The sequence below is a fragment of the Lynx canadensis genome, chromosome B2 (genome assembly GCF_007474595.2).
Source record: "Lynx canadensis isolate LIC74 chromosome B2, mLynCan4.pri.v2, whole genome shotgun sequence".
Lineage (NCBI taxonomy): Eukaryota > Metazoa > Chordata > Mammalia > Carnivora > Felidae > Lynx > Lynx canadensis.
The window spans coordinates 14,905,250-14,923,315 of record NC_044307.1 but is presented as its reverse complement, the minus strand read 5'-3'; the positions used below and the strand labels follow the sequence as shown (position 1 = coordinate 14,923,315).

Sequence of the window (18,066 nt, the reverse complement as noted above, 5' to 3'; positions counted from 1 at the left end):
GAAGTTATCTGGAAATACCAGAGGATAGATCCAATAATTCAAGGTAATTAGTTCTTAATCAGAGATAGGCACCAAAATTTCCTGCAAAGCTTACTCAGAATGCCCATCTTGCCTAAGCTCTGCTTCTGAAAATAGTGATTTAGGAACTTTTAGGATAAGGCCCAAGCTACTACGTTTCCAATAGTGCCGTAAGTGACTCTAATGTATACACACACAGAACACACTGATCCCAAGTTGAAAAGCAATGCTATCAAAGTTGCCTCCAGGATCTACGTGGAGTTCTCATTTGGAGGCCGTTCCACCACATCCTAATCCCTGCCAATCACCTCCAGCTGAGAACATATAAACATACACTTCCCTGATCTAAACCCAAAAGTTAAACTCCTAACCCCCATAAAATACCTATGAATCACCGTTTGGCCTTGGTTAACTAGCTCTGGGAAGATTTAAATTCTCAACAGAATTCAGACAAAGGCAGTGTAAGGCAAGGCATGGAAAATGAGTCACTGTCTGTCGTTTAATTCCAATTCTCCAACTTAATGACAAACCCACCAGAGAAACTTTGTTATTTCACCAACTCAGGTATTAGCTTCAACCAGTATTTAAACAGAACTAGAACTACATCCAACCTGCTACAGTGGAACGTTCGGGTCCTACTTGACCGATTACCAAAACTTCCAAGATCCCCGTTTCCCAGTTACATCACAATTATTATAAATCAAGGCAAAATAATTATGCAAGAACAGCCAACAGTTCGTCCCACCAAAATTTACACTTACCCATCTCTTCCCTTACTGACAATTTTTACTTCAAAATAATAGATCCCACAGGCTGCTGGTATTGGGTGCGTGGCACGAACGGACGCTGCATCTTTGGGGGTTTTACCATGACCTGCATAGGACACAGGAAGGGGGGAGAAAAACACCTCAAATGAGATATTCAACAAAAATCTTAAGCAATTCAGGAAAAATACAGTTTTTAGAACGATATATACGTTTCTGCTCCCATCAGTACATATAAAGACTTAGTGAAACATTTATTATCGCAAATCAATATTCAAAACAGCCCAAGTTAGCCCCGGGACTTTTCACACTATTACTAGATTTAATACACTTTAAGAATCTGAATACATAGAACCTACCAAACTAAATATTTTAGGGTAGACTATATTTTAAGAGAAAAAAAAGGCTGCATTTGAAAAAGATGAAATTTTATTAGATCCAAATTGCATATAATTTATACTATTCCCACTCTTTTGTCAAGTGGTCTATTTTTTAAACCAGAAGCATCTATATCATAAAGTATTATTTTATTTAAATTTTTTTTTTTTAATGTTTATTTATTTTTGAGAGACGAGAGAGAGACAGATTGAGAGAGAGACACACAGACAGAACATGAGCAGGGGAGGGGCAGAGAGGGGGAGACACAATCTGAAGCAGGTTCCATGCTCTGAGCTGTCAGCACAGAGCTCGATGCAGGGCTCACACATGGACTGCGAGATCATGACCTGAGCCTAAGTCGGACACTTAACCGACTGAGCCACCCAGGAGCCCCTCACAGAGTATTAGTTTTAAGTGAAGTTTTATATAATTAGATTGGACTTGGCAGAGTAGCTTTCTTATTTGAAGAATTTACAAGTTTTGGGCACCTGGGTGATCTCCTGATTTCAGCTCAGGTCATGATCTCATGGGTCATGAGATGAAGCCCTGTGTGGGGCTTCACACTGAGCGTAGAGAGCCTGCTTGGGATTTTCTCTCTGCCGCTACCTGGCTCTCCACTTCATGTGTGCACACATGCGTCCTCTCTCTCTAAATAAACATTAAAAAGAAAAAAAAAAGAAGAATTTACAAGTCTGTTCTTCGACATACTCTTACCATTCATTCTATACAAAGTCTGATCCATAAAATTTCTTTGGTCAGTTACAGCCTACTGAGAAGTATATCTAAACTCTAGTTGTATTTTCTTTCTCTCTTTTTAAAGAAAGGAATCTAACACCATACCACTGCTGAAATCTTTAGGGAATCTGTTAGCTAATGGCTTTTAAACTTTTTAAAATAGCAATTCCTCAATTCTAATCCAGGAGGATTTCCTTCCCTCACAATCGCCTCCCCTGTCCCTTGCCCAAGACACAAATTAGCTTAAAGCTAGCATGTGAACAAAATCAACTGAGCAAGATATGCCCAAAAAATCACAAAAGAAGAAAAACATAAGTTGATGGCAGAAAGTACTCAAGAGTGAGACAACTCTCCACAATCCCCAAAAGGACTGAGAAACAACACTCTAAATTCTTTTTCGGTGTTAAATATGTTTCCCCCAGTACAAACTTAGGTCATTACCCTTTAGTCACACTATAATATGACCTTCATGGGTTGCAAACTTCCCTTTCTCAAATGTACCATGTTTCAAAACTAAATGTCTTCTTCAAATAGAAAATTCTCTCTTAGCTATACAATAACCCTCACGCACCAATGAGACAGCTTCCCTTACCATACATACACCTTAATCAAATTACATCATTAAACAGGTAAGCTTACACTAGCAAAGCAAACTAGCATGTGTTCACATGGCCCAAAAGAAACTGAGTGATCTCAGACACTCCTTTCTGTTACCATGAAAACCTGTGTCCACAGATCTCTTAAGTATGTACGTTATGGGCGAAAGTGGTGACCACTGAGAGGTGATAATATTGGTGAGGAAGATAAAAATGGAAGCCCCTAAAACTGCTTTAACATATGTTAGCTAATAGATTTACATCGAGCTAGGAAGAAGGAAAACAAAACAAAACACATCAATCTGTAGAATACCAGTCAATTCTTAAAGAGACATTTAATAAATTATGGTTTCAGCAAAACTTGTTTTTCAGTAAGAATGTGTTCAAATAATTGAGTTGCCTGGGAAATGGTAGGGTGAACTAAATGAACTTTTAAAATTCAGACAGTTAAAAAAAAAAAAAATCTAAAGAAACCCTACCCTGATTAACCCTGGAGTCCTGAATCAACTTTTACTTTTAGTTTTGGTTTTCTGGAAGAGAAGTGACCAAAACTTTGAGGGATAAAGTAGTCGCAAGGTATATATTTAATAATAATAATCAGGGTGCCAGGGGACTCAGTCGGTTAAGCAATCACACTCTTGGTTGCGGCTCAGGTCATGATCTCACGGTCCTGGAGTTTGAGCTCCATATCGGGCTCTGTGCTGACACTGTGGAGGCTGCTTGGGATCCTCTCTCTCCCTCTCTCTCTGCCCCTCCCCTGCTCCTGCTGTGTCTCACAATAAACTTAAAAAATAATGATGATGATAAATGACAATAAGTCAACATACATTTAGTGTTATGTGACAGGCACTTCTCAAAGAGTACCATATTTGTTCACTCGTTTAGTGTTCAAAACAACTTCTGAAGTAGGTACTATTTATTATCATTTCACAGTTGAGGAAATTAAGGGAAGATGAAGAAACTCGCCCAAGATCATACTGCTGTGTGAGAATTCCAGACCAGGATTTGTGCTGGGATTTAAATTCAAGAGGTCTGATCCAGTGTGAGCTCCGAACCCACAGGAAGGGTTCAATGAGCAACCTGGGATCACTTCACTTGTATTCCTAGCTCCTATTCTTGCTACTTCTATGGGAAAAGAGAAAGAAAATTAGTATTTGAGGGTGAACAACCTCCCAAAGAATTAGGTGCTTTGGTATAGATTTTCTCCTTCAACATCTGTGAAACAGGTATCATTTAACCTCACTTTAAAAATGGAGAAACTGTGGGGCACCTGGGTGGCTCAGTCAGTTGAGCACCTGACTCCCGATTTCAGCTCAGGTCATGGCCTCACGGTTCATGAGACCCAGCCCCACACTGTCACATGCTGACAGCACGAAGCCTGCTTGGGATTCTCTCTCTCCCCTCTCAGCCCCCACCCCAAAAACATACATACATACATACATACATACATACATACATAAAGTAAAAATAGAGAAACTCTTACAGAGGTTGTATAACTTGCCCCTAATTAGTAGAGTCGTGTGTTAAATCCATATATGAATTAAAATGCCCTGGGGCGCCTGGGTGGCTCAGTCGGTTAAGCGTCTGACTTCAGGTCAGGTCACGATCTTGTGGTCCGTGAGTTCGAGCCCCGCGTCGGGCTCTGGGCTGATGGCTCAGAGCCTGGAGCCTGCTTCCAATTCTGTGTCTCCCTCTCTCTCTGCCCCTCCCCTGTTCATGCTCTGTCTCTCTCTCTCTGTCTCAAAAATAAATAAATGTTAAAAAAAAATTTTTTTTAAATGCCCTACATTTTCCTCTTATACAAAAATAACTGTAAACTACACAATCATCAATCTTCCAGGTTCTATTATATTATGTTCTATTTAGACGCTGTAGAAAAATTCCGTAAATGTTAAAAGGATTGGTCTCATTTTTAAATTAAATTAAACTTAAATGGAAAGACCTAGGCAAAAGTTGCGATGTCAGACTAAAGGAGTTGTACTGTCTCCTAGGTAAGACTCGTAATATCAATAGCGAAGGGCCTATTTCTAGTAATTGCTCATCGGCAGGAAGCTTGTTACCTTAAATTCTGTCGTGACCAGACAACACTACTTCACACTACGAAAGGATAAACTTTTAAACCCACAAAGTCTTCAGCGTCACGTGTTTTCTATAGGATTCAGAGACAAAGTACAGTTACTGCTTCAAAACCGTAAGGTTAGCTCTTTCATTTCACAACCTGTCGATTCCTTTTAACTGCAAGGACAAGGTTTTGAATTAAGCCCACCTCTCACCCCCCTCCGCTCTCCCAACGTGCAGTCAACTGCCTTTCTGGAAATATCAATCAGTCTTCCTAGTGCCACTATCCCCTCACACCGCTAACACTCCTTCTCACCAGCCTCCCGTTCAGCCAGGAAAAAGATACACCACTGCCTGAAAACTCTGTCGATCTGGCCCGCCCCCCCCCCAGCACTTTCCACCGCCTTCCAGCACCCAAACCATTCCCCCTAACTGGAAAGCTCTCCCCTTCCTCCTCACCTAGTTACAGCAGCTTGCCCCTTAGCTCCTCCGCTCAACTTTTTCTTCCTCAATTACTCTTCCTCTAGCCTGACTGGGTCTAACCTCCTTCTTCTGTGCCCTCCTAGCAACACGTGTTCGTCCCATACACTTACACGCTCCACACTTACTCGTGATTATCTTATTGTTCTCACATTTTAATTCCCGGGCCTCTTTACTTCCACTGACCTCCTCCTACTCTAACTCCAATCATTCCTTCCTGGAGCCACACGCTGGATTCTGACAGCACCTGAAACTATTCCGCCTCAGAAACAGTAAATTCTAACGACGTGTTCTGCTACAAAACACGTTTCTTGAATACAAATTAGCTCACACGTACTCGATAAATACAGGAATGATGTCAGCACAATAAAGAAGTCATTTAGTTCATAACACAGCTTTTCCCAGTACGTTAATGAATTAAAGAGCAAAGCCTAGCAACATGCAAAAAAACTCTTAAGTCAAAAAACCTGGGGCCCTCTACAAGTGCATTCCTACGGTGTCCAGTGTTCAGTGGCCTCAGGAACAGCTACACCTGCCACGGCATTAAGCCATCTGGGGAAAAATTCAAGCGCGACACTGATCAAAAAGTACGAAGATACTCCCTCTTTGTTTATATCGGTATGGACTCATGCGTCTCTTGCATATTTACTTTATACTCTGTGTTATAATTCACTACTACTTTGTTTTGCTGCTCAAACTGCCCAGCCCCTGGGAGCTTTTTCATTTGGCTCCCCTGACATACCTCCATTATGTCGCTTCTTGCTGTTTGCTATTTTCTGGCCCTAGAAGACTCTGGCGGCTCATCTTGTGTATTTCCCACCCTAGTCCTAGAATCAGCCATTCTCCGAGGAGCCCTGGGGCTCGCTCCTTTTACTGGCAAATAGCATCAGAACCCAAGATCGAGCTACCAGGTGTGCTCCTTGTTACTGGGGTGTCACTGCTTTTAGGCTTGTTCATTGACAAGAGCAGGGAAATATATGGATGTATACTAAACCCTTACATGTACATGCGTACATGTATACATATGCACACATACACACACACACCCTGCATATATCTACGTTTCTATATGTAATCATCTGTGTTTGTATTAAACCAAACATGAGGTCACGCTGAGGTCTCCAAGTTTATTACCACACACAGATCATTCTAACCTTCTCTCTCTGCTCATCTGTAAAATTCCACCCCAACAGTAAGAAACTTAGCTCCCACCGTCCGCCATCCATTTAACTGTGCAATTCCAGTACATGTATAATAGCGTCTGAATTGTTAATCCATATCCCCACGGGACACAACTTGATCAGTAAAAGTTCAGTGCTTTTGTAGTTTCTTTTACCTTTACTTTTACAGACTATCGGTTTCCAAAGTTACCTGGGGCAGCTCCTTTCCCCCTCTTCTCCAAGGCTATTCCATGGATTTGTAATACGGTTAGACCGGTTTGTCACATTCTGCGTTTTATCCTGGGATTTCCCCCCTCTCTCCTAATACACTTTTTTTTGAAATGTACAGACATTAAAGTGCACTCTTTATGGCCGTAAAGTTCTGTGAGTTTGATAAATACACAGCGTGATGTGTCCACCGTTACAGTAACGTGCTTTCACTGCCCTAGAAACCCCCTGTGCTTTGCCCATCCCCCCACTCCCCTCCCCTCACGCCCCTGACAACCACTTACTTATCTTTTTACTATCTCTTTACTTCTGCCTTTTCCAGAAGATCAGGTAAGTGAAATCATACAGCACCTAATCTTTTCAGACTGGCTTCTTTCACTCAGCAATACAGATTTCAGATCCATATGTGCCTTTGCTCGGAAGGACAGCTCATTTCTTTTTATCACTAAATAATATTCTATTGTATGGATGTACCACAGTTCACCCATTCACCTCCTCAAAGACCTCTTGGCTGCTTCCCCTTTGGGGCAATTATGGGAGAAGTCGCTCGAACGTCCACATGCGGCTTTCTGTGTGGGCCAAGTTTTCAAGTCAGCTGGGTAGGAGCTCAACTGCTGGTGAAGCTACATTTAGCTTTGTTAGACACCACCCAACGCTGTGCAGAGCGGCCGCATCACTTCGCGCTCCCGGCCGGCAGGACGCAAGCCCCCGTCGCTCTCGCGTCCTCACCAGCAACTGGCATCGTCAGGTTTTCTTTGGACTTCAGGCATCCTAACAGCTCGAGTTTGTACGTTCTTCCTTGGTTTGGAAGGGGGGAGGGGGGGCGGGGATTTGAAAAGAGCTAAACCCTGAATCAGATTTTTATTTTTGATCGGACGGCTGTCAAGCCCTTACATCTCTAAGAAGGAAGCCCAAACCCCAGGGCTCCAGGCTGCAGCCTGTGATGCCGGACACAAACGCCAGCAGAAATTTAACCGGGCTCCTGTTTTACTAGGCCGTTATTTTTGTGGGGCTCTGGTTACAAAGTTCCATAGGTTTCAAGTAGTCTGCCCCAGCCCTATTTTTCCCATAAGCCCCGTTACCTTCAGTGCCCAATTTTGTGGAAAACCTAAGGTTTTTCCAGGAACACATTTTTGGCACAGGAGCTGCAATGCCTGTATCTTCCTCTAGGACACAACTCCCTCTGCTCTCCCCTTCCTAAACATTCCTGATCCACACTCCTCTTCAACATCAAGGGATCAACGGGAACTCCCAACTCCCGTTCCCTGAGCCCTGCTCCCCCGGCTGCACTCCGCTCCGCCCCATCTCTCCTCTTCCGGGACGGGCTACGTGGTAATCACTCAAAAGCTCTCAAATATCGTTGATTTCTCTCCCACGCCTATCCTTCCGCCACACGCAACCAGCAAAACCACAGCCTTAGATCAATATTATAATCCACTTCCCTCCTCCTGCCGGGGGCAGTTGGCCTCTACCAAGTCAAGTCCAACAACCTCGCACACAGCCACCACTATGAAGGAATGACGTCGGCTGGGCTCTCCCACTGCTGTCTACGGTGTACTGAGAAAGCTTTAGTTGGCCTGTGCCCCCTTCCCCTCGATGGCCGGTCCACATTCTCATCACCCACTTTAAGGTCACCACCCACTTTACCGATGCGAGCAAACCGCCTCGCCTCCTTTATCGTACACTGGGACTCCGCTAAGTGCATGGTCATGTTCTTGTCCCCACTCTCCTATTACAAAACTGGTCGGCGTCCACAGCAATCCTCACCTCTCCCCGGATCGGGGGAGTCTCAGGGGAGTGGGATGTCCTCTCTTCTTCAGGACTGCATTGTGCTCCGGAACCGCCCTCCTCCCTGCAGGCCAGTGGCGTCAGCCTCCCAAGCTCTTCTTCCCCCTTCCCCTCAATCTGTAAAGGCGGTGTCCCCAGAATCCCCCGTGCTTCGGTGCCACATCATGGTCAGTAATGCACTGGGGTTGGTAGTAAGTATAATAAACTTTTTTTTTTTTGAAGGTAATAAAAGCAAGTACCGTTGACAGTAACTTTGTCAAAAGGTCCATTAAATCTGGACATGACATTTACTGGGACTCCATACATTCGACTAACGCCACGCTCTCATCCAACTTCACGTCACTTCAGTTTTACCCACACCGCCAAGCAAAAACGAGACTTACTTGGAAATGATACAATAGTCTCGAACACAGTACCTTCCAGTGGAGTGTTCAGGGATAATTTTGATTATGTGGATTTTCATCTTCTATGCTGGTGTTAGACGCTAATCACCAGGCACGATGTAACTCCACCGTCCACCATTTAAACAACAACAAAAAATCCTGCCTTAACCTCCATCCTCCTCCAGGTTTCTTCACTTATTTTCTCAAGAGTAATCTATATTCACTAACCCCTCTGCTTGGTCCCTACTATTTACTCTGATCTTCGCCCCCCAACACTAAATTCAAACTGCTCTCCTTAGGTCACAATGATCTAATTTCCAAATCCAGTGGAAAACTTTGCCTGTCTCACTGAGCCTGTCTGTTGCACCTGACACTTGAGGTCACTTCCTCATTTCTCATAGTCCTCTGCTCAGCTTCTGGGACACCACATTCTGCCCTGTTCAGGTACCTCTCACCTATTCCTTCTTGGACTCCACCCGGTCTTTTAATGTTGGTGTTGTTCAGGGTTCCATCTTTAGCCCACTGTTTTCACTTTATCTGCTCCCTCTCTGGGTTTCAACCACCACCTAGAGGTGACTCCCAGATCAGTCACGACCTAGACCTCTCTCCCAAGCTCAGTCAGTTACCGTGTGTGCCCACCCTTCCTAGGAGAAAGGGCCTCAGACACCATCCCTACTGCAAGTGGGGCCCAGACTCTCCTTATGCCCGGAGGGTGTTCTGTATTTCATCAGTACCCTCTCACCTCTACAGCTGACTCAACACAGGTTAGCACCTGACGTGAAGGCCACCCATTCACACCACAGCACGCAACGAAAAGCTGCACCCAACTAAGAATGATGGCAATTAGCTAAGCCAATCTGCTAAGTCCCTCAGGAATCTGAAATAGGAAGGAAAGGATAAACCAGTCAGCAGGGAAAAGAGAAGAAAACAACCAGAAACTAGAAACTGCAGCTGAGTCTCTTTGGCACTGGAATAAAACGAAAAGTCATGAACTCCAGCCACTGCAATGACTTGGAGCCACCTTAACTCCAGAAGATCTGTTCCTGCTCTTTCTGTAAGGTGTCTCTGGGTTCTGCTGGTTGCCATGAAGTCAGATCATGTGACTAAGATTCCCAGTCCTACTCATCTCCAAATACACTGTAATACTTCCTTGCAATCATTATTTGATTCCTGGTTCTTTGCAAGAACCTAACAGAGCTAGAAACCCAAGTGTCACCCTTGATTTCTGTCTCCATCATTCCATCACTTCCTATCAGTGTTACTCTAAAACATATCACAAATCTGGTTTTCCTCCATCCCACCACTGACCAAGTTCTAGGCCTTTCTTATGGTCTGTCTGCCAAACAATCATCTAAATGAATTTGCTCTTTTCAGCCCTGTACTCCTTAAATCTATCTTCCAATTGGTTGTATGACAAAAATGAAAATATGAGCCAGTCACTTCCTAAAGTCCTTTGAAGGGCACCTTGGGGCACCTGGGTGGCTCAGTCGGTTAAGCGTCCGACTTCGACGCGGGTCATGATCTCACGGTTCATGATTTCGAGCCCCGCGTCGGGCTCTGTGCTGACAGCTCGGAGCCTGGAGTCTGCTTCCGATTCTGTGTCTCCCTCTCTCTCTGCCCCTCCCGTGCTCACGCTCTCTCTGTCTCAAAAATAAATAAAACATTAAAAAAATAAATAAATAAAGTCCTTTGAAGGGCACCTGGGTGGCTCAGTCGGGTAAAGGTCTGACTTCAGCCCAGGTCCGGATCTCACAGTTCGTGTGTTTGAGCCCCGCATCAGGCTCTGTGCTGACAGCTTCGGGGCCTGGAGCCTGCTTCGCATTCTGTGTCTCCCTCCCCCACACTTTCATTTTCTCTCTTTCTTTCTCTCTCTCTCTCTCAAAGATATTAAAAGAAAAAATTAAAAAAAAAAATCCTTTGAAGATTCCTCATGTCCTAGAGAAGAAGATCTAAGCTTGGTAAAATATTCCAAAGGCCTCTCATGATCTTTTCCCAGCTGCTACTTGTCACACACTCTTAAATTCCAACAAACCAAACCTGCTGGTCAATCCGAACATACAGGGTAACTCTCTCCTCTGGGCTCTTAGTTATGCATTTTCACTCCTAACGCCCCTTCTCCTATTTTCCTCATCTTTCCAGACTGACCACTGGCCTCATCCCTCCCAAAAGCTGTCCCTGACTCACCAACTTTATCACTTCCAGTATCAGCCAGGGGTCGATGCCCCTCCACTCTTCCACAGGACTCTAACACTTCCCTTACTACCCTTGAGTGTTTTACACGTGCTTTCAAAGACATTATCTTATCACCTTGGAGTGCCTAGAACTTGGTACAAAGTAAACATTCACTTAAAAGCTTGTTGGTTGGGCATCCTACTTCGGCTCAGGTCATGATCTCACAGTGTGAGTTCGAGCCCTGCGTCAGGCTCTGTGCTGACCATTCAGAGCCTGGAGCCTGCTTGGGATTCTGTGTCTCCCTCTCTCTCTGCCCCTCCCCTGCTCGTGCTCTGTCTCTCTCTGTCTCTCAATAATAAACAAATGTTAAAAAAATTTTTTTTAATAAATAAATAAATAAAAGCTTGTTGAATAAACGAACGAACAGAGAGCAGGGCATAAACACAAACTGTCTAGCAGAATATCTGCACCATAGGAACTGCTCAATGAATGCCATTATTACTACTTTTCTATGAGTGTGATTATTAGGTTCACTTAATTGTTGTAGTTATAAACTACCATTTTTAAAAAATTGTTTTAATGTTTATTTTTGAGAGAGAGAGAGAGAGAGAGAGAGAGAGAGAGAGAGCAGGGGAGGAGCAGAGAGAGAGGAAGACACAGAATCTGAAGCAGGCTCCAGGCTCCGAGCTGTCAGCACAGAGCCCGACGTGGGGCTCGAACTTATGAACCCTGAGATCATGACCTGAGCCGAAGTCGGACGCTTAACTGACTGAGACACCCAAGCGCCCCTCAAATACCATTTTTAAAGCTCAGTTTCCCTAATACTGGCAAAGAGATCCCTGGGAAAAGCTCAGCTTGGTTTTTAAATTCTTTGATATTAGGGAACATTTTTCTGTCATCCCCATAAGTCCTGAAAGACATTCGTATTGGTAGGGAAGCAAATATCATAAAGATATTTCTTCAACCTAAAGAAGCACAAAAGAATTCAATGAGTAATTAAATTTCAGAAGTGTCAAAGGCCTGATGACCAGGGATACTGAGAGGGATAGGAGGCACACCAGAAAGTCAAGCTATTTCATTAGATGCTGTTAATAATGCCTCAATCAAAAAGAGCAATTCACTAGTTCATAGCTACTTATCATTTCCAACTTTCACTTATCCTGGGTTTCTTCTAAGCTGCCATAAATTGCTATAATCAAAGCATCTGGACTTTTCCAAGGCATTAGTGTGTTCCAGACCACGTTTTTTTTTTCCCCTGGAGGAAGTACTTTTAACGTCAACTAGTCCTCAAAAAGTTCTAAATGTGATCACTGGATTATATCTACTAGAGATAACTAAAACTCATACAAATTGAAAGAGGCAATACTGGAGGGTTGGAAAGAGCACTCAATTTAGAGCTGGTGAAAACTAGTTTCCAGGCCTGGCTTACTTGTGACTGGGAACACCTAGCCTCCAGGTGCTGCCACTCTCTCATATCTGAAATTGAGAATTCCACTACCTTGTCCAAGTCCACCAAGACACTTGTGTGTATTAAAAAGCTTTGTAAAGTATCCAAATGGGATAACTTTACAAATATAAAAATGCAATCTGTAACTGAAGCATTTAGGACTAATTGAATCCAATTGTCATATGCATTAAAATGCTTTAAGTTGGAATAAAGTTCTCATTATAACGGAGTCTAAGCTTGTCACATTCGTACTTATTCAAGGCTGACGAGAGTTTTAAAAATAAAAGGGGCTATGCCTGAGTGTTTCGCCAGTTGGTGTGTGACTGCTAAGCAAAGGGTCTTTTTTAAAATTTTACCACACAGTACACACACCCTGCTATTCCACTGCAATCCGATCAACTTTGTCTGCATGTCTGGCATTGTTTAACATGAATCCCTTCAAATCATTTAAGGAACCATATGGCTTCCAAAACAGTAATTCCGACTCAGAAGAATAACATCTTAAAAACTGAGCATGGTTCAGAGCAAAAGAAGCCAACGTATTTCTATTTCAAAGGTAAGAAAAATCCTTATCCTTCTGGAAAATAACACCCATCTTTTCAAATTCCATTATATGCAAAAATATTTTATCAACAGTGGTTTTCAGGCTAAAAGGGTGCGAAAAATGCTTCGGTCCAAATCGAAGCAGCCCAATGATATGTCAAATAAAACTCACTCTTCCAATTTGGGGACTTCAATATTTTATCCTCCATACCTATGACACTCCCCCTTTGCTCCCTTCCCTTCTTACTGGGACAGAGTTGCCCAGTACTTTGGTGTGGTACACTCAGAAGGCACACAGAAAAACAACAGGAAAAAAAAAAACAAAAAACACAAAACCTCACACACATTAAAATAACAAGACAAGAGGAAGAGGCAGTGGGGGGGGGGGGGGAGACTGTGACAAGGGGGAAGGGAGAGACAAAGGGGAGAGAGAGAGAGACAGAAAAAAGATGACGAACAACAAAATCTGTTCTTCCAGAAATAATGCCTTGTGTTTATAAAAGAGTGAAGTTTCCAGAAAGTGAATCTTAGTATTACACAACAAAAAAGTAATAAGAGGCCAACAGGAAAAATAATGGGAGACAGCAGTATCATAAATATTCCAAACTCCAACCAATTTCACACAAGCATGCACTTTTCTCTGACCCAAATCATCAATTTTACGTAAAAGGAGTCAGTAAAACTAATCGAGGCATGTTACAGTGCTAAAGAGACTCTAATCAGAAATCCTAGATCTCATGGAAATTCGGAGCTGGAAATTTCCTTACCATCCAGCTCAACTCACTCAACTCTCAAGAGGAAGAAACTGAGGCCCTGTCCTGGAACATGCCTAAAATCACAAATGACTGCGGGACTCAAGAAAGGTAGGATTCTTTGTTCAATAATTTTCCATATCGCTTGCCTCTGATTTTATAAGCTAACTATTAACCATCAACCATAAATTTAAGATAAAGTTTTGTCAAGTCTAACAAAAAGCTTTCTGGTAGCCAGATCAGAAGTAAACACTTCACAGCACAGCACAGCTCACACGAATTAAAACGCAAAATTAAATAACAGCCTTCACAGAGCATGAACGAAATGTCCTAACTTAAAAAGAAAGCAAAGGTCATTTTCAGCCATTTAGAATAAGGAACATAATATTTAAAACGGAAAGTACTTCTGTGGATCTATGGAGAAAAAGAAGGAATGTGCAACAAGGCCTCTTTTTGTGCGTGATTCTTTCCAGCCAAACCATTTGCTAGATTTCTGCCGCCATTCTCCTTTCTGATCAAACAGTAACTTATTTATCAAGGTTCCTCTCCGATTTTAGTCCTGTGTACTTCAGGAATTTATCCACAAAAACTGTTTATACCCTCTACATCCCCTGTCACTAGGATCTGATGAAGCCCCTTCCTTTGTAGCCAATCAAAACGAGGCTGCTTTGAAATGCAAAAGCTCTTGCTTCAGGTTTGGGGCCTAGAAACTGGATTTGCTTCCAGACAGACAGACGTTAGATTTTGTTTTCTCCCGACAAGTAAACTTGACGCATGCTATTCATTTAGGCTGCTACGTTTCAAGAATCGTCAGAGCAATTGATAATTTCGTATAAAACTGATCTGCTTAAAGCTTTGTTTTAACAGATAGGTGAGGGAGGAGGGGACAAGCCTAAGGCTGCTGCTGTTGTGGTTTTTTTTTTTTTTAACTGCAGGTGTAAAACGTAAAGCCGTTTTCTTTAAAATGCTATATAACATGTTTAAATATCCGTTTTCAATTAGACTTCATATAACACGAGCACATAAATATAGGGCATTTCCAATCACTAGTGGTAGGTTTCTGCTCCCCTAAGAAAACACCTACTTTTGAGCTTCACCTCTTCCCCTCCCAGTTGCTCTGAGTAAGAAACACTGATGGCAAACTTGGGGCCCTTGCCCTTTTGTCCCCGTAGACAAGCTCTGGCCTAATTTTGGACAAAATCCTCCACTGATTACCCCTCCCCCTATATATCCCTGATCTCCCTTAATTAGAAATCATACCTCAGGATCGTGCCTGTCCACCCCCCCACCCCCCCCCACCCCCCACGTAAGAAGAGAACGCCTGACCCCATCACCACCACTTGGAGAACAATGTAACCCAACTCCGGGTCCGTGGATTCCTCCACCCAAGCCCTAAGATTTATCTTCAAGGGAAATCGGAAAGCGAGTTATGTCCTGTCATCCTGGATTCCCTCAAGGTGTCCCACTCCTGGCCTAGGATCACCGGCTCCATTACACCTAGGGACATGCTACTCACCTGCCTTGCCCAACAATCTCGCCCGTTCCCCGCGACCCCGGTCCCACCCTCGCAGCCGCGAACGGGCGGCGAGTCACCTCGGAGGGCCCCGGGCGGGAGGGGGTCGGGGGCGGGTCGAGAGTCGGCTGCGGCGGCGGCAGGACACGTCGGGTCAGCGGCCCCACTCCCACCGCACGACGACACACGCCCAGTACCTTTGTAGTGCACCCGCAGGTTGTTCTGAGAGAGGCCGATGTAGCTGAACTTGTCCTTCGGGCTCCAGGATCGCGGCAGCGGCGTCTCCTGCTCGTCCACCGCCGGGTAGAGGCGCTTCAGCCGCCGCTGCAGCTCCTTCTCCTGCTCGTTCAGGGCCGAGTCCCCGTGCGGGAAGGGGGCCGCGGCGCTGCTGCCCGCCGCCAGGGCTGCGGCCGGGCCGCCTCCGGCCGGGCCGGGGCCCGCGGCGAGGCCCGGGGGCGCGGGGGGGCGCGCTGGCGGGGGCGGCCGCCGAGGCGGGCGGCGGGGGCGGCGGCGGCGGCGGCGGGGCCGCGGTGGCGGGGGGCGGCGGCGGCGGCGGCGGGTGGAGGAGCAGGGCGGCCGCCGCGGCCCCCAAGCCGCCGCCGCCGCCCGCGCCGCCGCCGGGCGAGCCGGCCGGAGAGGAGCCGGCGCTGACGGCCGGGGGCGCCGGCAGGACGACTCCGGAGACGGGGGCCACGGCCGCCGGCGGTGGCGGCGGCAGCTGCTGCTGCTGTTGTTGTTGCGGCGGCGGGGGTGGCGGCGGCGGCTGCCCGGACATCCCGGCCGCGACTCAGCCTGCGGCCACCTCCACCTCTTCTCTCCTTCCTCCTCTGCTTCCCGGGGGCGCTGTCGCTGCGGCCGCCGGCACCAGGCGCCCAGTCCGCCCGCCCCGGAAGCAGGCGGCGGGCCGCGCGCCGAGGGAAGAGCTCGGCGGTTGGGGGGCTCGGAGACGGGGGAGCGGGCGGCGGGCCGGGGGAGGCCCCGAGAGAACGTTGGCCGGGGCGCGGGCCCGGGACGCGGCGCCGAGGGCGGGGGCGAAGCGTGAGCGCGGGCGCAGAAGGCGCGGTGGCGGCCGCCGCGGCCGCTGCTCTCGCGGCTGTTTCCCGGCGGGCGGGCCGGGCCGGCGCGAGACGCTGCGCGCGGGCGGCGCTGGGCGAGGGGGCGGGGACGGAGGCGCGAGGGGCGGGGGGAGCGCGGGCGGCGAGGGGCGGGCTCGCGGGGGTCCCGGCGCGCGGGCCGCGGGAGTGGGAGGCGGGGGGGGCGGCGAGGCGCGCGGCGGGGGCGGCGGAGCGCTTCTCCCCGGCGGGGCGCGGGGCTACCGGCGCGGGGTCCCTCTGCCGGTCCCTGCCTCCTCCCACGAGCCCGCCGCCTCTCCCCCCCCCCTCCGCCCGGGCCCTCCCGGGAGAATCTCCTCCTACTTTACTTCTTTTTGTTGTCGTCGCCCCACCTCCCCCCCCCCCCCCCGTAGGGTTCCCGCTGGAGCGGCGGTGCTGCTTCTCGCCCAGGCGAAAGTAATCGAGCCCGGCTGGGGCCGCCGCGAGCCCGGCCCGCGGGCTCCCGGGACGAACGGAGAGGCTCGGGCTCCGGGGGCCCCGCTGGGTCCCCGAGGTGAGCAGTCCCTTGACTGCCCACGGGCTGCCCGGGCTCTGCCGGCCGAGCTTGCCCCGGACGGGGCGAGGTCCCCGTCCGCCGCCTCCCTCTCCGTGAACCTACTTGCTCTTTATTCTGCACGGGACTTAATACCTCAGCGTTTAGCATGTGGGGACTGGAAACCATTTCTGAAGGCAAAGTCTCCCACTTAAAATAGTGGTCATTTGATTAATTAATTTTATGAGGACTTAAAGTGAACTTGGAGTGGTGGAAGGTGGCACAGGAATACTAATAAAGACTGGCATATCTTCAAAGAGCAGGAACACGAACTATATGAATACAAGATTATAGTGTGGATTTAGAAAGGGCTTCTAGAGACGTCAAAACATTTTATAGACTCGTTAATTTTCATAACAGGCCTCTTTGTTAGGTAGCAAAGAATTATGCACATTTTTAAAACAAGGAAATATTCACCGAGGTCAGCAGAGTCAAAAATAGGACTTCCTACTTTGCAATTCCCAATAGAGTGCTTTGCTTGGTCGACTAATTTGGCACAACTTGCCAAGTGTTGCTCTCTGACCCATCCTAGCATTACTATTTTGTTTTCCTCGCTTCCCTTTGTTTGGGTTATCCTTTCCTTAGCTGGCAAAATCGATCTCAACACGTGTAAACGACATGATGTAAATTCTGGTATTTTGTTTGCTTGCAAAGATATTGTGGTGGTAATTGTTTGTCCAAATATGCAAGGAACGAATAGTTTGCTGAATAGAGAAGTATTTATTTTGTCTTGAAGAGGGTAGGTAAATGGTGATTTAATTGAAGGCCCCTAATGTCTGGCCAGAACGAATAAAGTCATTCAAGTCTAATTTCTCCCTCAATTACCCAGACAACTTGATGCCCTCTGGTTCTTTAATAAAAATTTCTGATCATTGTAACCTATTGTTTGATGACTTTTTCCAAGCCAATGCACTTTAAATTACAGGATGTCATTGTATTTAAATTGTTCTAAAACTTTCATTTACATTACAGTAACAACGAGTCCAATGTAAGCCACACTCTATTTAAATGTTGGCTAATCAAGGTAGAATAAATGCCCTCCAAGCCACTCAGTAGAAGTAGGACTGCAGGAGTGTGTTTAGCACGTTGGTTTGAAATTTTTTTTTTTTTAAATGTATCCCGCTGGGCAGCGGAATTGCCAGGAGAAGGAGGCCAACCAATTAGAAACAGACACTCCTTTCTCTTGATTTAGTCAGTGGATATTGGGCCCAATTTCAGACCTCCCTCCAGGCCTCTTGCACGGGCATAGTGTGAAATAAATATATGGCCCCTTAAAAATATGGTTTTGAAGACCTGGAAAAGAGATTATGATGTGCTACGTGGGAAATGACTACCCAGTAATCATACCCGGACCCAATTGTTACCAAAAAGAGTTGAAGGAAAAAAAAAATCACAAGATGTTTCTGT

At 46.3% G+C, this 18,066-nt stretch overlaps 1 protein-coding gene across 1 annotated transcript in view; it reads right to left on the bottom strand.

Annotated features, from left to right (window-relative positions):
- RANBP9 (RAN binding protein 9) overlaps positions 1-15,992 on the bottom strand; it is a 90,708-nt gene extending 74,716 nt beyond the window's left edge. Inside the window, 3 exon segments of the mRNA XM_030314813.1 lie at positions 780-891; positions 15,213-15,480; positions 15,482-15,992. Coding sequence (XP_030170673.1) covers positions 780-891; positions 15,213-15,480; positions 15,482-15,790 — 689 coding nt within the window. The 5' untranslated portion in view covers positions 15,791-15,992.
- Between the last annotated feature and the right edge of the window lie 2,074 nt (positions 15,993-18,066).